Source organism: Gorilla gorilla, chromosome 18, assembly GCF_029281585.2.
Source record: "Gorilla gorilla gorilla isolate KB3781 chromosome 18, NHGRI_mGorGor1-v2.1_pri, whole genome shotgun sequence".
Taxonomy (NCBI): domain Eukaryota; kingdom Metazoa; phylum Chordata; class Mammalia; order Primates; family Hominidae; genus Gorilla; species Gorilla gorilla.
In genome coordinates, this window is record NC_073242.2 from 36,474,776 (window position 1) to 36,494,968 (window position 20,193).

Here is a 20,193-nt window from a genome sequence, read left to right on the forward strand (position 1 = left end):
GTCCTGTGTCAGTCTGGCTTGGGCAGGAAAGCCCAGAAGGTACTCAGCAGGGTGCAGGGATGGTGCCATTCTGGCACAGACCTTTATTGGGGAAAATGCTGGGGGTCACTTGGTCTTGCTCTTGCCTTTACCCGGAGGTAGCTGGAAGGGCCGCTCTAGTGCAGTCAACTTGCTGCTGAGCCTTTCCTTGCTGGCCTTGAGCCGCTCCTCCACCAGTCCCTGGAGCTGCTCCAGCTCTTTGTTCACTTGGGTCTTGATGTAGGCTCGGAGGACGTGGACGTGGCCTGCAGGGGCAGGGAAGAAGGGGCAGGGTGAGGAGAGATGCTGTCTGGCAATGGGCGGGTGGTCCCTAGTTGGGCAAACACAGCCCCCAGATTTCCCCTGGTGGGGATATAGAGGTAGCAATGTTGTTTCCCTTTAGGAAATGTTAGCAAGCCCTTGTGTGAGAGGTAGTTGGGTAGGGTGGCTATGCTGGACTTTGCAGCTTCAAATTCTGATCCCTACTCAGTTGCTTTGTGACCTTAGGCAGGTTATTTAACCTATCTGTGCCTCAGTTTCCTTGTATGAAATGTGGATAGTGATACCTAGCACATAGGATTGAGGGAGGATTAAATGAGTTAATTTATGTAAAATGCTTAGAGCAGGGCATGCACTGCACACCTATTGCCAAGTATGTGCTGGCTGTTATTGTCATTGGCTTTCTCTTTTTTTTTTTTTTTGAGATGGAGTCTTGCTTTGTCGCCCAGGCTGGAGTGCAGTGGCAGCGATCTCAGCTCACTGCAAGCTCTGCCTCCCAGGTTCATGCCATTCTCCTGCCTCAGCCTCCCAGTAGCTGGGACTACAGGCACCCGCCACCACGCCCGGCTAACTTTTTGTATTTTTAGTAGAGACGGGGTTTCACAGTGTTAGCCAGGATGGACTTGATCTCCTGACCTCGTGATCCGCCTGCCTCAGCCTCCCAAAGTGCTGGGATTACAGTCGTGAGCCACTGCACCTGGCCTGTTCTTTGTTTTTTTTTTAACTCTTAAGTTCTGGGATACAAGCAGAACATGCAGGTTTGCTACGTAGGTATACATGTGCCATGGTGGTTTGCTTCACCCATCAACCCATCATATAGGTTTTAAGCCACCATCATTGGCTTTCTAATGATCATTTCTCTGGAGCCACTTCAGCTTTGCTTTTTGTTTGTTTGTTTTGAGACAGAGTCTTGCTCTGTTGCCCAGGCTGGAGTGCAGTGGCAAGATCTTGGTTCACTGCAGTCTCCACCTCCTGGGTTCATGCAGTTCTCCTGCCTCAGCCTCCCGAGTAGCTGGGACTACAAGCGCGCACCACCATGCCTGGCTATTTTTTGTATTTTAGTAGATAGGGGGTTTCACGGTGTTGCCCAGGCTGGTCGCGAACTCCTGAGCTCAGGCAATCCGCCTGCCTCAGATTGTGCTGGGATTACAGGTGTGAGCCGCCACGCCTGGCCTGCAGCTGTGCTTTTATCTGTCATCTTGGACTTCTGCATAAGGGATCATTTAGAGAAAGGACTCTGACTAAAAACAAAAAGTCTGAAGTCCTGATGTGATCCAAACCCTTCATTCTACACCTGCTCAGAGGGACAGGGCAGCCTGCCCTCTCCAGATCCTCACTTGGCTCTGGCTCTGGCGGGGCCACTGTCTCTAGTTCCTCTTTCTGCAGGGTAACTGCCTGCTCCTCCATCTCCTTGCTTTCTTCTTTCTCTGCAAACCAGAAGCAGGAAGAGACTATGGCCCCAGGCCTGGCCCAGCCCAGCCCTGCCCTGGCACTCTCCCTTACCCATCTCACTCTCTGGCCACAGTTTGGGTGGCTGTAGCCCCATGTAAGTCAAAGACAGATCCAGCCGCACCTGGGAAGCAAGGCAGACGGAGGCTGAAAGGAGTGCACCTGTGCTGAGGGGAGGGGCGGTTGAGGGTGGCTCCTCATGGTCCACCACCCCCTACCTGGGGTGTGAAGACGTATTTATAGAGCTTGAAGTGGCGGAAGTAAGTGTTGACCACGTAGTCTTCCAAGGCCAGCAGTTGTTCCTCTTTGAAGAGGTCGATGCTGAAAGGAGGCCGCTGTGGTGGTGACTCGGAATTAGAACCCTGACTACCTTCCGGAGCCCTGGCTTTGCCTCCAAAAGCCCAGCAACAGGAGCAAGGAGAGCCCACTGGGGTCTTCACAAGAAGATAAGGGTGATGAATGTGAGAGAGACTGGGTGAGACCTTGTCTGGGGATGGGTAAAGGTTCCAGAATGTTCCAGGGGAACTGACCCTGACTCCATGGCAAAAAAGGACACTGGTGAAGTAGCGGTAGCACTCCTCCACGTTGCCCAAGGGGGTTGCTGGTAGGGAAAGCAAGATGCAGCAGTGAGGCCCTCTCTGGTATCCATTCATTCACTTCATTCAACAGCTGTTTATGACCATGAGCTTCAGAAGCAGACAGATCTGGGTTTCAGCACTGGCTTGTTTCCTTAACTCATGTAACAAATATTGAACACCCACTATATGCCCACTGTATGCTGTTTTAGGCACTGAACAAGACAGACAAGGTCCTGCCCTTACGAAGCTTATATTCTAGGGGAATAAACCAAGAAATAGATCATTTCAGCTATTAAACATTCTGAAGCAAGAGCTATTAAACATTCTGAAGCAAGAGCTATTAAACATACTAAAGCAGGTGTTATTGTGCACTATGCATATATTTGCATATATTATTTCTCAGAACAGTCCTGTAAAATGTGTGGTGTATCCTTAATTTCTAGATAAGGAAGCAGTGGATTGGAAAGCTGATGGCTTGTGTATGATGATGCTACTAATAATGACATATTCCAGGCAGAAATCCCCTGCTTCTGCTTCCCATGGTCACTTGTGCCAGCCCCGGTTCCTCTTCTCCCTGGGGCTCAAACCTGGTAGCTGCCCCCTCTCACCAATACAAGCCTTGTGAAGATCCTGGAGCAGGGCACAAGCCGCTGACGTCTGCTCCAGTGAGAAGCCCTGCTGGCGGCAGAAAATGAGCGCGTGGCAGAAGAGGTCCAGGGTGATGGCGTCCCGCAGGCTCTGCTCAGGACACCCTAGCTCCAGCAGCTCAGCCAGCACCCTTGGGAGGGAGAGAGGAGTGAGTGACAACTGGGCCTCCTTTCATCACTCTACACCCACCACATGCTTTGGAGTCAGCCATTCCTCATGTTTTCCCAACCTGACCCCTCAGCCTTTGCCAAGAGCTCTTCCCGCGCCCCCCTCAGTCCCTACTCCCTCATCTCCTCAGCATTGGTGGTCTTCTCCAGCTGGTGCATGGAATGGACGTCCAGGTACTTCCTGTTATAGTAAAAGAAAAAGAGTATTGGTGGCCGTTACCTATCATGACAGGGCTGTGACAGCTAGTGCGTGAGACTGGGAGTTGGCCACCGGCGTGAAGCTGGGCTCTTTTGCCAGCTTGCTGTGTAACTGCAAATCGTTAACTCTCTGGGCCTAAATGAACTCTTATGAGCCTCTCCATTTCTAAAGCCTAGGGTTAGGAATCTTGAATTCTTTTTTCTGCTCTGCCACTACCTTGTATGACCTTGGTCAAGTACTCCCTGTGGCCCTCAGTGTCCCCCTCTGTACAATACTCCTTAGCGGCCATGAGACTCCATTTACATTCTGTCTTTGGCTCTTTTTTTCTCACACTGCCTCCTCTTTGGACTGGAGAGGCTGGAAAGCCAACTTCCAGTCACCTGGAGTAATTGCATCTCCAGGCCTCAGTCTCATCTGTAAAATGGGGATGTCCTGGCCACAGACAGGACTGTTGGGGAGACAATAAAGGAAGAACGCAAATATTCAGTGTAATTTTTGTCTCTTCACACTCACCACATGCAGATCCGGGGTCGGGGCAGCGGCGGCTGCGGAAAGAAAGCGAATTGGGGAAGGCAGCTGCGGTGTCCGGGCCCGTAGCGAATCTCCAGCAGGCCGGAGAAGCCGCTGTAACTTGCCATCTCAAGGACTAAGAAGGAGAGGCGCGGGCGAGGGAGGGCTTCAGCAGGCCCTAGGTGCTCTACGCGAGCACAGTAACCACCGGGGTCACACACCCTTGCCTCTCCTCGCCCAAGCAGCCCGGGAGACGTCCCGAACGTTAGTAAGCATAATGACAGGTGGCGCCTGCGGGGGAGCCGGTTTATAAATATTCACGAGCAGACCAGAGTGTCCCGCCCTCACCGGAAACAAGTTGGCTCCGGGGTCTTCATCCGCTTTCGCCGCCGCCGCCGTCGTCCACTGAGTCCACACACTCGCACGCGTCCGCGCGGCCGACCCATGCACTGAGCTGCGATCCTTCCCCGCTTCCCGCCGCAGCTCGGAGAGATGTTCAAGCTCCGACTGCACCCTCATTCCCAAAAAGTGGCTGGTCTTGCGGTTGAGCATCTCTCCGCTCTTCCGTGCCGCGGGGCGCCCCGGGCTCCCGCCGCCTCGGTTCCAGGACAGCCAGCGCTCGGTCGGCGGCTACCAAGACCGGGCCCGTTCGCCTCGCTCCGGCCAATCTACGCGCGGAGAGGCGCGGCGGGGCGAATCCGTGGGGGCGTCTCCCTCCGTCTCAACGGCGACGGTTGCCAAGGGGGCTTATGAGGGAAGGAAGGCGGAAAGCGCAGGCTCACGCCAGTGGGTGCGAAGAGAACGCGCAGATACGTAAGAAGTTGCGAGTGCCCACCTGGGCTCCCTCTCTTCCAAGTTGCTAATACGAGGGCCGGCGCTGTCCTCCAGGCTGGGAAGTGGGAGCGCGGTGTCAGTTACTATGGGAACTGCCTCTTGGCCAATCACCGAGAGAAAGAGGAGGTGTTTGGGAAGAAGCCAGAGGACCCGAGTGGCGGGACCAAGCGTAACCAATAGAAGCAGAAGATAAAGAAGTTTCCTCACATCCGGGGCTGCCTTTGGCGCCTGCGCCCTGCGCACCGTTGGGGGGCGGCCAGTGACGTCCAGTGACGTCCGGTGAAATTCAAGATGGCGGCGCTAGGCTGACCCTGCTGCTGGTGAGGGCTCTGGCGCCGGGGGGGACGGGATCCAGCAGGTGTGTGCAGGGTGGAGGGTGTTTGGGGCTGTGGAACACCAGCCGTTCCCACATCTCTGCTCTGTGTCTTCTGCAGGTGACGGAAGTACCGCCTCCTCCCGTCTGACGCCCCTCAGGGGACCCTGCGCCGCTCCAGCCGCCGCGGCCATGTCTGGGCCAGGCAACAAACGCGCCGCCGGCGACGGGGGCTCAGGGCCCCCGGAGAAGAAGCTGAGTCGTGAGGAGAAGACCACCACGACTCTTATCGAGCCCATTCGTCTTGGAGGCATCTCTTCCACGGTTCGTGGGCTCTTGCTTTAACCCTCAGAACTTCCCAGAGCCCTCCATCTGTTCTCTGGCCAAACTGTCCGCAATATTACACCCACTTCCCCAAGTTTAGCAAGGTCCGCGTTACAGGACCTTGAAAGAAAGGTCAGAAAGAAGCTCAGAACACGACGCCTGTCTTCCCTTTACAGATAGGAAAACAGGTTTCCAGGGGGCGTGTGATTTGTCAAAGACTAAGGATTTACAAGGGGACAGGCAGTAACAACGTGAGCCTCCTCACAACAAAGACACTTTGGCTGTGTGTTGTCTGAGCCTCCTTAGATTCTGTTAGCGGTTAGTGTGGGAATACCTCCATCTCCCATGCATTCCAGATGCTCTGCTCCTCTCTCTCTCTCTGTGATTGGTTTGTGGGCCCTGCTTGACCCTCTCGTCGGCCCCTTTGTTTCCTTTGGTAGGAGGAGATGGACCTGAAGGTACTACAGTTCAAGAACAAGAAACTGGCAGAGCGTCTGGAACAACGGCAGGCTTGTGAAGATGAACTCCGAGAACGAATTGAGAAGTTGGAGAAGCGGCAGGCCACAGATGATGCCACACTCCTCATCGTCAATCGCTACTGGGCCCAGGTGGATACCTTCTGCTTTCAAAGACCAGGCCTTGATTCAGCTGCCAATCCCCAGATTCCCCTGCTAGGAAAGGAGTATCATGTTGGAAAGCACTAAGGGATTCATAACATTTTTGATGTTTTCTCCTTCCAGCTGGATGAAACTGTGGAAGCCCTTCTCCGATGCCATGAGAGCCAGGGGGAGCTGTCTTCAGCGCCTGAGGCACCTGGGACCCAGGAGGGGCCAACATGTGATGGGACTCCTCTCCCAGAGCCGGGGACATCAGAGCTGAGAGGTAGGACCAGAGTGCTGGGATCTGGGGAGCTTAAGTTCTGGGAGAAGTCCTAGGGAGGAGGGGACTTTGGTGTTGGGCCCCTGAATTGCCTGCCTTACTACTTCTCATGAAATGGATTTCATGTTTGGGCAGTAAAGTGCAGTGCACAAAAACACAGGCTTTAGACTCTGACTAACTTGGTTTATAGAGCAATTCATGTTTTGACACCCATTTGTTTCAAAACAGTATTATGGTTGAGTATTAACTATGTATTTGACGCTTCCTAGAAATGAGTGTTGCACTTGCTATGAGAAAGGAAATTATAAACATAGTAAGCAGAAAGTACTGGGGCTCCTGAAACGGAATGATTGCGTGTGCATGCATGTGTGTGTGATTCTAATTATATTGGTAAAGCACAGGAAGCTTCCCTGAGGATGTGATACGCAACTCTGTAGCTTTGAGGAAATTACTTTACCTCGCTGAATTTCATTTGTCTCACTTTCAGCATGGAGATAATAGTGCACTATAGGTTGTGTTGATTAAGTGAACCATGAGTATTGAAGGGCTCAGTCTGGAACTTGGTACAGAGTGGTAGTAACTGCTGCTCTTATCCTCATGAGGGTCTGTCCATTCCTTCCAGACCCCTTGCTGATGCAGCTGCGGCCCCCTCTCAGTGAGCCGGCCTTGGCTTTTGTGGTGGCACTGGGTGCCAGCAGCAGTGAGGAGGTGGAGCTGGAGCTGCAAGGCCGAATGGAGTTCTCCAAGGCAGCTGTGTCTCGTGTGGTAGAGGCCTCAGACCGCCTACAGCGCCGGGTGGAGGAACTCTGTCAGCGAGTGTACAGCCGAGGTGGGTTCTTTGTGCCCATACCCAAGGGGTGTCCATCCCCACCTGCATCTTGATGGCACCCCTTCCTGATTCCCCTAATGCCCGAGTCCAAGGGCGGCCAGAATTTCCCAAGGAATAAATCAGCCATGTTCTTGGAAGAGGTAGGTTAGGCTGTAGATGGGGGTTCCAACTTTGATTCCGGGATTGAATGCTAGAGAGATGGGTTGGAGGAGTTGTTGATGCCGGTAGAGCCTCCTGGCCAGAGGCCCCTCTGGAGCACTTGGTGTGGGTTGCGGATCCACAAGGCATAGCTTCAAGGGCTCAGGCCTTGTAGGTTGACAGGCTTCTCCCACCTTAGTTCTGCCACCCTCACCTGGACATGCTGGGAAAGTGGCTCCCCTCTCTGAGCTGGTTTTCTTCTCTGTGCAGTGGGGATAAAGACTCCTGGCTTTGTCATGAGAAATGGGCAAGACAGCTGGTGGATCACACTGGGTATATAGCAGACTCCAGAATGAGTTAGTTGTTTGCCCCATTGCCCTGAGCTGGGCTCTTACCTGGGCCCTGCCTTCCCAGGGGACAGTGAGCCCCTCAGTGAGGCGGCTCAGGCACGCACCCGAGAGCTGGGCCGTGAGAACCGGCGACTGCAGGACTTGGCCACTCAGCTGCAGGAGAAACACCACCGCATCTCATTGGAGGTGAGGAGCCGGGGGCTTTGGGGGTGGGATTAGAATCAGGCAGGATTTGGGTTAGATGGGCACTCAGGGACCTCAGGAACCAAGTCCCCCATCCAAGCATCTGCTCCCTCATTGTTCCCAGTACTCTGAGCTCCAGGATAAAGTGACATCGGCAGAGACCAAGGTGCTGGAGATGGAGACAACAGTGGAGGACTTGCAGTGGGACATCGAGAAGCTGCGGAAGCGAGAGCAAAAGCTCAATAAGCACCTGGCAGAGGCCTTAGAGCAGGTGGGGCAGGGGTGCTGGGGCAGGTGAGGCAAGGCTGGGCCCTTGGGCCTTAGCTCCTCCCCTCTACATCCATTGCCTGTCTGTTTTCTCTCCACAGCTTAACTCTGGCTACTATGTATCTGGGAGCTCCTCAGGCTTCCAGGGGGGCCAGATCACACTCAGCATGCAGAAGGTGAGTGGCGTTTTCCTCCCACCCCTTCTCACAACCTCTTCTCTGTTGCACTCTTGAAATTCCCCTCAGGACAAAGGACAAACATCCATCTCCGAGGCCCTTCCTGGTCACTCCTGCTGCTGTTTCTTTCATGCATTCATATACTTGTTGAGTAGATTTTTGAACACTTAGTGCTAGGCACGAGGCATATTGGCGAGAACAAAATAGAGGTCAAAACTTTCATGGACCAGACAAGAAATAAATAAAAGAATATGTTTTTAGGTTTTACTTGTGGTAACAGACAAGAAATCAGTAAAATAGCATATCAGTGTGTTATGAGTACCACAAAGATAAGGCACAGAAGAGAGAGCTAAGAGTGAGTTGGAGTCAGTTGGCATCTGGTGGTCACTGTGCCCTTTTTCCCTTTATTAGCACTTTAGGCCTTCCTGGAATGCTTCCGTGACTCCCCATCAGTTAAGAGCCTTAGTTCCCAGCACCGACCATGCAGTATTGAATTTTCTCCCATTTTTCTGGGAGCCCTTAGGAAAGTACTTGGTTTGGGGTGTCAGAATCGATCATTGCCCTGCACGGGGTGCTTGGGGTGGAGTGTATGCTGGGGATGTAAGGGAGGCCTGCTGCCACGTCTGGCCCTGCCTCCCATGGCCCTGCCTCCCACTCCTCAGTTTGAGATGCTGAATGCAGAGTTAGAGGAAAACCAGGAACTGGCCAACAGCCGCATGGCAGAGCTGGAGAAACTGCAGGCCGAACTTCAGGGGGCTGTGCGGACCAATGAGCGCCTCAAGGTGGGCTGCCGTAGGGGCTGAGAGGGCCTGGGCCTGTAAGGGAGGGACTGAGCCCTGAATCCTGTTGCTGATCCCATTTGGGCATCCCTGCCCCAGGTGGCCCTGCGGAGCCTTCCTGAGGAGGTAGTGCGGGAGACGGGGGAGTACCGCATGCTGCAGGCCCAATTCTCACTGCTCTACAACGAGTCTCTGCAAGTGAAGACCCAGCTAGACGAGGCTCGGGGCCTGCTGCTGGCCACAAAGAACTCCCACCTGCGACACATCGAGCACATGGAGGTATGGCCCTGGAACAGGCGTTAGGGCTGGGCTAAGGGCCAAACTGTTAGTGTTGACGTGTTTGTGCCTTCCGAGGCCCTGTGTGCCAGCCAGGGGTCCCTGGGGAATAGATTCTTCCTAAGATACTGAGTCCTGAGGTGGGACCGAGGGGCTGTGTGGGTCCTTAACACATCAACCCACAGAGCGACGAGCTGGGGCTGCAGAAGAAGCTACGCACAGAGGTCATTCAGCTGGAGGACACGCTGGCCCAGGTACGCAAGGAGTATGAGATGCTGCGCATCGAGTTTGAGCAGAATCTGGCGGCCAACGAGCAGGCGGGTATGTGGTGAGGATAGGGCGGAGGTGGGGCCTTATCTGGGAGTGCTGGGCCTTGGTGTGGGGCTGCTGCTTATCCAGATGCAAGAGGCTAAGGCTGTTTTTTTCACAGAGCCTCGGCTTCCTATGCAAAACAGGGCCTGCACTGCTTGGCTCCCAGGCACAGTGAGGGTCACGCCAGCTGGGGTGGCTGATGGAGCAGGCACATGCAGAGTCTGAGCTGTCAGCCCTGTCCTCATTCTTCTGGTCTGATGACGTCTCTGTCTCTCAGATACTTGTGTTACAAAGATTTATCAAATGCCACCTCTGAGCCAGGCTCTGTTCTAGGGTTTGGGGTTATGCCAGTGAACAAAACAGAATTCCTGCCATGTGGAGCAACATTCTGATACAAGACAGACTAGAGGAAGACGAACTAATAGAAGAAAAATGGAAAATGTGTTAGCTCTTGACAGATAGGAAAGTAAAGCAGAAAAGGAAGATAGGAAGTATCAGGAGAAAGGGTGTTGCAATTTTGGATAGGAGGCCAGGGAAATGTACTGGGAAGGTGATATTTAAGAATCTAGAAGAAGTTGACTAACTTTTGTGAATGTTACAGTTACCTTCTCTATTAAAGGGAATTGGATGTATAAAAAAAAAAAAGAAAAAACCTAGGCCAGGTGTGGTGATTCATGTCTGTAATCCCAGCACTTTGGGAGGCCAAGGTGGGAGGATCACTTGAGGCCAGGAATTTGAGACCAGCCAGGGCAACAAAGTGAGACACTGTTTCTATTTAAAACAAAAAACAACAAAAAAAAATATTCTACATTAGCAAAAATCGTATGAATAGGCAGTGTCAAGTTAATTTTGGGTGAGTTTCCTTGAAGTCAGCATTATTTACTTTGATGAGTTCATGCTCCGTTGAGGCTGCAATGTTCCCCTCCTGCACAGTGGGAGTGATGGCATAGCCTCTTACCCCACTGAGGGGTTGAAGTCCTAACCCAGGAACTGGTTCTGACACCTTTACTTGCTGATGTTCCTCCAGGGCCCATCAACCGTGAGATGCGCCACCTGATTAGTAGTCTTCAAAACCACAACCACCAGCTAAAAGGGGACGCCCAGCGATACAAGCGGAAGCTTCGAGAAGTACAAGCTGAGATTGGCAAGGTGAGAAGGGGCCTGCCTGGGAAAAGGTTTGGCTAGACTCCAGTGAACACCATCTGACTTCATCCCTCTTCCTCTCTGCCTTTGCAGCTCCGGGCCCAGGCCAGTGGCTCTGCCCACTCCACCCCCAACCTGGGCCACCCAGAGGATTCTGGCCTCAGTGCCCCAGCCCCAGGGAAAGAGGAGGGTGGGCCAGGCCCTGTCAGTACCCCCGACAACAGAAAGGAGATGGCTCCAGTGCCTGGCACCACCACTACTACCACTTCAGTGAAGAAGGAGGAGCTGGTCCCCTCTGAAGAGGACTTCCAGGGTGTAACCCCTGGGGCCCAGGGCCCTTCCTCCCGGGGCCGAGAACCTGAGGCCAGGCCCAAGCGGGAGCTTCGGGAACGGGAAGGTCCCGGCCTAGGACCTCCACCTGTAGCCTCCACTCTCTCAAGGGCTGATCGGGAGAAGGCCAAGGTGGAAGAAACCAAGCGGAAGGAATCAGAACTCCTCAAGGGTCTCCGAGCAGAGCTCAAGTGAGGCTCTGTTCCTGTCTCCTTCCTGACCCTGCCAGGTGGCCTCTAGTCCCACTCACTAAGACTTCCTCCTGTACCTTCTTGCCAGGAAGGCCCAGGAGAGCCAGAAGGAGATGAAACTGCTGCTGGATATGTACAAGTCAGCGCCCAAGGAGCAGCGGGATAAGGTGCAGCTCATGGCAGCGGAACGCAAGGCCAAGGCCGAGGTGAGGGCAGCTGGGGCTTGTGGGGCATTCAGAAAGGCAGAGCAGAGTCCTAGCTCAGCAGGAAGCAGTGTCAAGAGAGTTTCTTTTTCCCTGTGCTATAGGTTGATGAGCTGCGGAGCCGCATCCGGGAATTGGAGGAGAGGGATCGAAGGGAGAGCAAGAAGATCGCAGATGAGGATGCCCTGCGGCGCATTCGGCAGGCAGAGGAGCAGATAGAACACCTGCAGCGCAAGCTGGGTGCCACCAAGCAGGTGCGGCCCATGTGGTGCCCTCGTGTCAGAGCACAGGGAGTTCCCTTCATACCCTGTTTGGTGCCTCTAGTGCCTGCAGCACCTTGATGATCTGGGTCCCCTCTGTGGTTCTTTGCTTCGCTGCGTTTTCCCATGGTTCCCCCACAGCCATCCTGTCCACTTCCCACGTTCCATCTTGTCTCTGTCCACTTGCTGCAGGAGGAGGAGGCTCTGCTCTCAGAGATGGATGTGACAGGTCAGGCTTTTGAGGACATGCAGGAACAGAACGGGCGGCTGCTACAGCAGTTGCGGGAAAAGGATGATGCCAACTTTAAGCTAATGTCAGAGCGGATCAAGGCCAACCAGATTCACAAGCTGCTGCGGGAGGAGAAGGATGAGTTGGGCGAGCAGGTCCTTGGCCTCAAGTCCCAGGTATGGCCGCCACCAGCTTGCAGGCTGGAGCTGGAGAGGTGGGGGTCATGGCCCTGAGTCCTCCTCTGGTCCTTAGGTGGATGCCCAGCTGCTGACTGTGCAGAAGCTGGAGGAGAAGGAGCGAGCCTTGCAGGGCAGCCTCGGGGGTGTGGAGAAGGAGCTGACGCTGCGCAGCCAAGCCCTGGAGCTCAACAAGCGGAAGGTGAGGCTGGGCCAGGGGGACACACAGCTTGGGCTGCTGGCTCACCTCCTCACCTTCCGGTTCTGCTCAGAGCACCCGACGCAATAGCCTGAGGTGAAGCCAGGCTGTCACAGAACAGCTCACACATATTGAACATTTACATGTGCCAGACCACATGCTGAGTACTTGACATGCTTGGTCACATTTCAGTCTCACTAATCCTATCAAGATGGTGTTTACGGGCGTGGTGGCTCACGTCTGTAATCCCAACACTTTGGGAAACAGAGGCGGGAGGTTTGCTTGAGGCCAGGAGTTGGAGACCAGCCTGGGCAACATAGTGAGACCCCATCTCTACAAAAAAATTTTTAAATTAGCTGGGTGTGCTGGTGCACGCCTGTAGTCCCAGCTTCTCGAGTGACAGGCTGACAGGTGAGAGGATCACTTGAACCCAGGAGGTTGAGGCTGCAGTGAGCTACGATCGCACCACTGCACTGCAGTCTGGGTGACAAGAGCGAGACTCTGTCCCTAGGGAAAAAAAAACAAAAGATGGATTTTTTTTTTTTTTTTTTTTTTTTTTGAGATGGAGTCTTGTTCTGTCGCCTGGGCTAGAGTGCAGTGGTGCGATCTCGGCTCACTGCAACCTCTGCCTCCCAGGTTCAAGCAACTCTCCCACCTCAGCCTCTCAAGTAGCTGGGATTACAGGCGCGCACCACCACGCCTGGCTAATTTTTGTATTTTTTTTTAGTAGAGACAGGGTTTCACCATGTTGACCAGGCTGGTATCGAACTCCTGACCTTGTGATCCACCCACATTGGCCTCCCAAAGTGCTGGGGTTACAGCGTGAGCCACTGCACCTGGCTGGATTTTGTTTTTAGCCTCATTTTATAAATAAGGAAACTGAGGCTCAGGGAGGTGGATTGTTCTGCTCAAGAGGGAGTGGCCCTAATATTTGGGTCCAAGCCTCCTTGACTCCAGGCTCTACCTTCTAACCACTCGCTGGTGAACTGTAAAGTGGGGATGATGTTCTTTGTCACATAGTTGTATTAAATAGAAGAAATGTCTAGCTTTGGCTAAAGGCTTAAGATTAACATTGATTTCCATTTCCTCTGAAGCTGTTTTCTTCTCCAGTTAGTTCATTTAAGCAGTATGTTTGTGTTTTTTTTGTTGTTTTTTTTAGAGGAGTCTAGCTCTGTTGCCCAGGCTGGAGTACAGTGGCTCGGTCTCAGTTCACTGCAACCTCCGCCTCTCAGGTTCAAGCGATTCTTCTGCCTTAGTGTCCCGAGTAGCTGGGACTACAGGAGCCTGCCACCTCGCCCAGCTAATTTTTGTATTTCTAGTAGAGACGGGGTTTCACTGTGTTTGCCAGGCTGGTCTCAAACTCCTGACATCGTGATTTGCCCGCCTTGGCCTCCCAAAGTGTTGGGATTACAAGTGTGAGCCACCGCTCCTGGCCCATTTAAGCAGCATATTTTACATCCCTGCTATGTACTAGGCCTTGCGCTGATTGCTGTGGAGACAGTGGGAACAAGAAGGTCCCTGCCTTCCAGTCAAAGCTGGAACTTCAGGTCTTGGCAGGCAGAGCAGGCCAGTAATCCCCCAAATAAAATAGTGCATGTCACAGTAAGCCTTGTGCAGGAATCTGAGGTGCTGTCAAAAAAAAATAGGGGAGCCTTTTAGGAGGTGACGCTTGAGCTGAGGCTCAGGGGAGCTGCACGTGTGGTGGGGAAGTTGAGGGGAGCAGAGGGGAGAGCCTTGTGAAAGCTCAAAAACCAGACAGCAGGCCAGGCGCGGTGGCTCACGACTGTAATCCCAGCACTTTGGGAGGCCGAGGCGGGCAGATCACGAGGTCAGGAGATCTAGACCATCCTGGCTAACACGGTGAAACCCCATCTCTACTAAAAATACAAAAAATTAGCTGGGTGTGGTGGTGGGCGCCTATAGTCCCAGCTACTCGGGAGGCTGAGGCAGGAGAATGGTGTGAACCCAGGAGTCAGAGGTTGCAGTGAGCTGAGATCGTGTCACTGGACTCCAGCCTGGGGGACAGAGTAAGAGTCCATCTCAAAAAAACAAACAAAAAACAAACCCCAAAAAACAGCATCACATGGGAGGAACTGAAGAGGGAGAACAGGAGGGGAGGGCTTAGGGCTCAGGAGGCAGGAGCAGCTCCAGGGCAGGTGTCACTGGGGCACTGAATACAAGCATTGGTGGGCCGTGACTCCACATGCCTGAGTCACCAGGCTCAGACCAGTGCCTCCTTCCTGTTCCACCCTACTCAGGCTGTAGAAGCCGCCCAGCTGGCCGAGGACCTGAAGGTGCAGCTGGAGCACGTGCAGACTCGGCTGCGGGAGATCCAGCCCTGCCTGGCAGAGAGCCGGGCTGCTCGTGAGAAAGAGAGCTTCAACCTCAAGAGGGCTCAGGTGTGTGCAGGGGTGAGGGGCCAGGCCAGGGTGGTCCACGGTCACGGACCTATCCTGGGGGCAAGTGGCTCAAGGTTGAGGACCCTTGCCCTTAGCCAGGCCTCTCCTGCCCCAGGAGGACATCTCACGGCTGCGGCGCAAGCTGGAAAAGCAGAGGAAGGTGGAGGTCTACGCAGATGCCGACGAAATCCTCCAGGAGGAGATCAAGGAGTACAAGGTGGGGCTGTGGGCCAAGTTGTGCCCTATCCATCTGGGAATTGTAGATGCAGGATTGCTGAGACTGTAGTGGAGAGTCTGGGGACCCTGGAAGTAATGTAGGGCAGCAGAAAGTGGGCAGCACAGTGGTCACAGAGTCAAATGCTGTTTGCTGTACATGTACCGTGAGCCAGGCACAGTGCTTGGCTGGGTGTGGGTTGGGAGGCTAGGAACTGGCCCTGGTCTCTGACTTCTTGAAACTGACAGTCAGTTAGGGGAGGAGGCAGCCAAGTAATTCTCTCATCCCAGATGTGTAATGTGATGGCAGAGGCCAGAGGGACTGAGGGGACTCAGGGGAGGCCCTTCCCCTGGCCCTGGGGTCAGCAGGCTTCCTGGAGTGAATGTCACCACAGCAGACCTGAAGAATAGGCCAGACGTGGCTGTGAGGAACGGGAGTGAGTAGCTTTAGGCAAAGGGAACAGCAGATGTGGACGCTTGAGCGGAGGGGTTGCTGGGACAGCACCGGAGGTTGTAATCAGAGGAGCCGATGTGGAGAGGTTGGGCGGTGTCACCTCCTGAAGAGTGCGGTACGCCAGGTTGAGACCTCAAAGGGTTTTAAACAGGAGAGTGATGTGGTTAGATTTGTTGTTGGTTTTGGGCTGGAAGAGGTAGACTGGAAGCAGGGAAATTGTTATGGTATTGCAGTCACTGAGGCAGAAACCAGAGTAGATGGGTTCAGGAGACATTTCAGAGGCAGAATTGCTCGGACTCGGAGGTGGATCGAATGCATGGAGTGAGGGAAAGGGAACACTTGGAGGACTCCTGGTTTCCTGGTTTGAGAAACTAGGTGGATAGCTAGTACCATTTAGGGGGTTAGGAGGCCTGCGGGGGAGCAGGTTCTATGGGATGGTGTCAAAGGATGCTGAGAAGGTGCCTGTGGGACCCCTTTGGGAGGCTGGGAAGGTGCTCAAGGCAAAAGGGCTGGGCTGGAGAACAGGCTTGGGGAATGTCAGTAGACGCAGAGGTGGAAGCCACATATGACTTGGTCATCCCTTGGAAGCAGTTGAGCCTTGAAGGGCAGAGGCAGCTGGAGGCAGCCATGGGGTAGAGGCAGGCTTGGGAGCCTGTTCAGTGCTGGTGTGTAGGGTCCGGGGAGACAGGAGTGATGTCAGGGAGGCTGCTGAGGCGGCAGGCTGGGCTGGGATTTTAGCAGGCTGGAGGAGCACTGTTGGGGGATGCTGAGTTGAGTCAATCCATATCTGGAGTTGGAGGTGAGACCCTCCTGGTGGCGGAAGAGAGGTCTCAGGCTAAGAAGGGACCCACGGCAGGGTCTCTGGCCAGTGCCGAGGCTGGGCCCAGTTGAGGGTAGAGAGAACAGATTTCTAGTTGCATTGCCATTCCAGCTGTGACTTAGCAAGTGCAGGTGAAGAGGTAGACAAGATTGGGATTTCACCAGAGAAGGCCAGTGGGGCAGGAGATGAAGCCCCAAGGCAGAGTCCAGGCTGGGCCTGTGGGTCCTTGTCCTTTTGAGGGGACACATGATAGCCATCACTGCCCAGTGATGAATCCGGACTCTGCTGATTTCTAGTGTTGAGACCTTGGCCTCTGCACCTCAGTTTGCTCATTCATAGAGTGCTCGTCCTTACCTCCAGGGTTATGGGAGGATGAGGTGCAGTCTCCAGTGTGGTGGGCTTGGCCTGGACTCCTCCTGCTGTCAGCTTGGGGTCTGGGCACTGTCAGAGTTGTTCCCAAGCTGATGCCTTTGCCTGGCCCAGGCGCGGTTGACCTGCCCCTGCTGTAACACCCGCAAGAAGGATGCAGTCCTTACCAAGTGCTTCCACGTTTTCTGCTTCGAGTGCGTGCGGGGCCGCTATGAGGCCCGCCAGAGGAAGTGCCCCAAGTGCAACGCGGCCTTTGGTGCCCACGACTTCCATCGTATCTACATCAGCTGAACCTGAAACTCAGGGGACTCTGGAACACCATGGACCCTGGGGGCTGTGCCCCCATCTCCTCCCCACCCCAGGTCTAGTGGCCCCACCCTCCATTCCGGACCCCATGGGCCCAGCCCCTGCCCATCTAGTTGGTTTGGGGACCCTGGTGCATGCTAGTGGGCATGGGATCAGCCAAGCTTCGTTCCATCTTTTCCTAAAGGTCAGAGCTGCAGCCTAGGGGGCACTGCCCTACAGAAAAGGTCTGCCTGAGAGGCCTGAGGAGCCCAGAGCACTCGACTGAGCTTCCCGGAAACTGGCCCTAACCTGTCTGTCTCCATGGATGCATCCTAACCCTAAGGAAAATTCCCCAGGCTGTGATCTACCCTAGAGAAGGCTCGCTCCCTGCCTACTGGCTTACAAATGAGGACCAGTGGGCCATGTCCTTGTTCCTTGAGACTGGGCTGCAGGCCCCAGGAAGACTTTCCTTCACCCACCATCCCCCTAACCTCGGCAGGGCTTCTGTCCTGTGGAGTTCCCTGGACACCTTGGTCTGGCTCTTGTGCCAAGGGCTGAAGGAGGTACCCTCTTGGCAGATGGGGGCATCACTTGCTTCCTTTGGGAAGCTCTAAGGTTGCTGCAGTCACCTTCCTCATCTTGCAGGTGCTGAACCAACATCATCAGTTTCTATTCTAATCAGGCCCCTTCCCAATCTCCATTTCTCTGCCAAGCCCATTTACCCCCACCTCATGCATCCCAAGGCTCTACTGGGTCCCTGGACCTAACCCTGCTTTCATCCTGGTGGCCTTAACTACAGTGGAGGTGGAACTTCCCAGGAGGGGAAGGGACAGACCAGCCCCAGCCGCTGGGCCAACTTCCAATCATTCCAGCTAGAAGAGCTTCCCCCCGACACCCTGTGACTGAGCCTGTGTCCTGTCTGCCTGCCCAGCCATGCTCCATCGGCTGTGAGGGCAGTGCCTGGAGAGGCCAGAGGGTTGGAGCTGCAGGGACCCGTTTGGACCCACAGCCTCTGTTCTAGAGATGCTTGTATAGGCTGTTAATTGTGATGAATAAACGTTCAACCCTCGGCCTGCAGCCAGAGTAGCCAGGCCGCGCACCCCAAATGTAGTCCCCCGATTTTAGCTGCAGCAGCTGAGCAGCACTTTGCTGGCTTGGTGTGAGCCTGGGAGGGCTCAGACTTAACGGCCGGCAGGGATCCGGGACTGGGCCTGAAGGGGAGAGCGTGGTGGTCGCCGCGGAGCCGCCTGTCCTGCTCCCACCGACCCCGGTGTGACCACGCCCTTGGCTGTCATGGCCGGGGGATGCCGGGACTCCTTGGGCTGCATCCTGGGAAGTGTAGTTCCTGGTCCGCACATGGTTAGGAGGTTCGCGGAGGAAGAGCTGGTTTCTCGGTTGCGCTGGCCAAAGGCCGGCCTGAACTGGATCCTGCGGGCCGCTTCTCAGCGGCTTCACCCCCACACCACTCGAATGCTCAGATCGGGACACCTCAGCTGGGTGACTTCCCTCGTTGCAATCGGCCTCGGGAGCGGTGCGGCGTGTACCGAGCGGCGCCCCTGGGCTCAGCGCGCTGCAGGCGCCCCGGGCGGATCGTTCACCGAGGCGGGACTGGGGCTGGCGCCAGAGCCGGTGCGGAGCGGTGTTGGTTCAGGCGCTGGCGACAGGGCTATGGCCACGGCAGGGGCCGCGTGCGTCTCAGCGGTGGCGCCTTCGGACCCTATTGGCGCCCGGGACTTAAGCGGGGCCGCCGCTGGTGGACCAGGACGGACTGGAGAAGGAGACGCGGGCCGCTACGGTGACCTCGGGCGTAGGGCCGGCGGCGGTGGGCACGCTGGTGGAAGCGCGGGCCGCGGCGGGGGAGGACATCGGGCCGCAGAGAAAGTGCCGATGGCCTGGGGCAGCGGTGCGAGGGTGGGAAAAACGCAGGATATTGCATCATAGAGACGCGGCCACCTTAGGCCCTGGAGAGAGCCAGTCTCAGGAGCGCCGCACCGGTCACTGGTGGAGGTCAGCCAGGCCTCCGTAAGCGCGGTCCCCTTCCAGGAGTAGCCTTCGCCTGGGCTCTTGAGTAGATGCCAAGTAATTCCGCATCGTCTCTCTAGATATCTGCGCTAAAGGCCACCCGGTCTCCTTATCAGAGGGGCAAAACTCTCCTCCTGGGTCTTCATACTTAATAAAAGTCGGCATCAAACCACTTTCTCAAGGTCAAGTCCAAGGGAACGGGGTGAAGATCCCACAATGTCAGTGAGGCAGCAACCACTGATGTGGTGGCAGGAACCAAACCTTTTTTTTTTTTTTTGAGACGGAGTCTCACTCTGTCTCCCAGGCTGGAGTGCAGTGGCACGATCTCGGCTCACTGCAACCTCTACTTCCCGGGTTCAAGCGATTCTCCTGCCTCAGCCACCCGAGTAGCTGGGACTGCAGGCGTGCACCACTGCGCCCAGCTAATTTTTGTATTTTTAGAGACAGGGTTTCACCATGTTGGCCAGGCTGGTCTCAAACTCCTGACATCATGATCTGCCTGCCTCGGCCTCCCAAAGTGCTGGGATTACAGGCGTGAGCCACTGTGTCCGGCCAGGAACCAAACTCTTAATAAACATTTCCCATGAGGCTCCGGTGCCGGGAGGACCCCTAGTGGTCCCAGTGGCAGCGGTACCCTGGGCCGCTGCCCAGGGACTGGCAGACCAAAACTACTGGGCCCACCCCGACCTTGGCTGTCTTCTTGGGAGTGAACAGATGTTGGCATCAGTGGTGGACATGCCCGTTTCAGCCAGACCTTGGGCACTGCCTGTGATTGGCCAGTGGGTTGACTGATGTAGACCGCTGTCTTCTCAAAAATTCCCTTGCATCCGACGGTGCTACGCTGTCCTATCCTGGTTTTTCTCATACTGTCTTCTGCTGGTCCTCTTCCTCCACCCCTAAACTAGACCTTCTACTTTGCCACTTTGTGTGTGCTTATTCATGGTTATGGCTATAGCTAAGCTGATAAGGACCTAACTGCTCCAGCCACTCCTCTTTCCTGAGCTCCAGACCTGGAGAATCACCACTGTTCTTGTGGAGAGAAGAGAGATGATGTCACTCTCAAATATCCCCAAGTGGTACCTTCCCTGAGCTCCTCCAGGGGCTCCACACTGTGGGCTCTGCTCTCTGCCTCTGTCTTCCCATAGTCCCCTCTCTGCTCTAAGCCCATACCCAACTGTTATGCACCCCTGTCCTCCATCCCACCCCCAGCCCATACACCTACTCTTGGGTCTTCTTGCAGCCCTCATCCTTCGGGTCACTTTCCCCGGAAAGCTTCCTGACCCTCCACTGTGGCAGGCACCATCTCTGGGTCCACAGCCCTTCTGCGAAATCTCTGAAGCAGTCACTGCCCTGTGTCTGCTCTTCTGCTGTAGTCACTTTCCTGCAGATTTC

General features: G+C 54.9%; 2 protein-coding genes across 20 annotated transcripts; one reads left to right on the forward strand and one right to left on the reverse strand.

Moving 5' to 3' along the window:
* Positions 1 to 52: 52 nt before the first annotated feature.
* CFAP119 (cilia and flagella associated protein 119) lies at positions 53 to 4,400 on the reverse strand. 16 transcript variants are annotated; one of them, XM_004057516.4, is made up of 9 exons: positions 4,197 to 4,400; positions 3,852 to 3,883; positions 3,255 to 3,320; positions 2,933 to 3,102; positions 2,277 to 2,347; positions 1,965 to 2,081; positions 1,801 to 1,870; positions 1,635 to 1,724; positions 53 to 284 (listed from the first exon to the last, which is right to left on the reverse strand). In XM_004057516.4, exons 1-9 carry the CDS (start codon positions 4,398 to 4,400, stop codon positions 106 to 108), a joined length of 999 nt encoding a protein of 332 aa, XP_004057564.1. In that variant the 3' UTR covers positions 53 to 105. The 16 variants fall into 16 exon arrangements, 15 of the variants coding, with proteins under 15 accessions (XP_004057564.1, XP_018867669.1, XP_018867673.1 ...); XM_019012124.3 differs by having other exon boundaries at positions 1,965 to 2,180; XM_019012128.3 differs by lacking the exon at positions 1,635 to 1,724.
* On the forward strand, positions 4,256 to 17,885 carry RNF40 (ring finger protein 40). 4 transcript variants are annotated; one of them, XM_019012119.2, is made up of 20 exons: positions 4,256 to 5,002; positions 5,117 to 5,319; positions 5,760 to 5,927; positions 6,060 to 6,201; positions 6,821 to 7,027; positions 7,580 to 7,701; positions 7,823 to 7,969; positions 8,067 to 8,141; positions 8,804 to 8,923; positions 9,020 to 9,199; positions 9,382 to 9,517; positions 10,536 to 10,657; positions 10,745 to 11,172; positions 11,261 to 11,378; positions 11,480 to 11,629; positions 11,828 to 12,040; positions 12,117 to 12,242; positions 14,498 to 14,638; positions 14,754 to 14,855; positions 16,609 to 17,885. In XM_019012119.2, the coding sequence occupies exons 2-20, from the start codon at positions 5,188 to 5,190 to the stop codon at positions 16,783 to 16,785; spliced, it is 3,006 nt and encodes a 1,001-aa protein (XP_018867664.1). In that variant the 5' UTR covers positions 4,256 to 5,002; positions 5,117 to 5,187; the 3' UTR covers positions 16,786 to 17,885. The 4 variants fall into 4 exon arrangements, with proteins under 4 accessions (XP_018867664.1, XP_018867666.1, XP_018867665.1 ...); XM_019012121.3 differs by having other exon boundaries at positions 4,861 to 5,002; positions 16,985 to 17,885; XM_019012120.3 differs by having other exon boundaries at positions 4,935 to 5,040.
* The last annotated feature ends 2,308 nt before the right edge of the window (positions 17,886 to 20,193 follow it).

Bases quoted from the DNA above. Each gene is read 5' to 3' on its own strand.
- CFAP119 (XM_055365931.1), bottom strand. From the start codon at position 4,400: ATGCTCAACCGCAAGACCAGCCACTTTTTGGGAATGAGGGTGCAGTCG. The intron at 1,871-1,964 runs GTAGGGGGTGGT...CTTGCTTCCCAG, and splicing joins AATACGTCTTCACACCCCAG to GTGCGGCTGGATCTGTCTTT. The intron at 285-1,634 runs GTGAGGATCTGG...CTGCCCCTGCAG, and splicing joins CCCGCCAGAGCCAGAGCCAA to GCCACGTCCACGTCCTCCGA.
- RNF40 (XM_019012119.2), top strand. From the start codon at position 5,188: ATGTCTGGGCCAGGCAACAAACGCGCCGCCGGCGACGGGGGCTCAGGG. The intron at 11,630-11,827 runs GTGCGGCCCATG...CACTTGCTGCAG, and splicing joins AGCTGGGTGCCACCAAGCAG to GAGGAGGAGGCTCTGCTCTC. The intron at 14,639-14,753 runs GTGTGTGCAGGG...CTCCTGCCCCAG, and splicing joins TCAACCTCAAGAGGGCTCAG to GAGGACATCTCACGGCTGCG.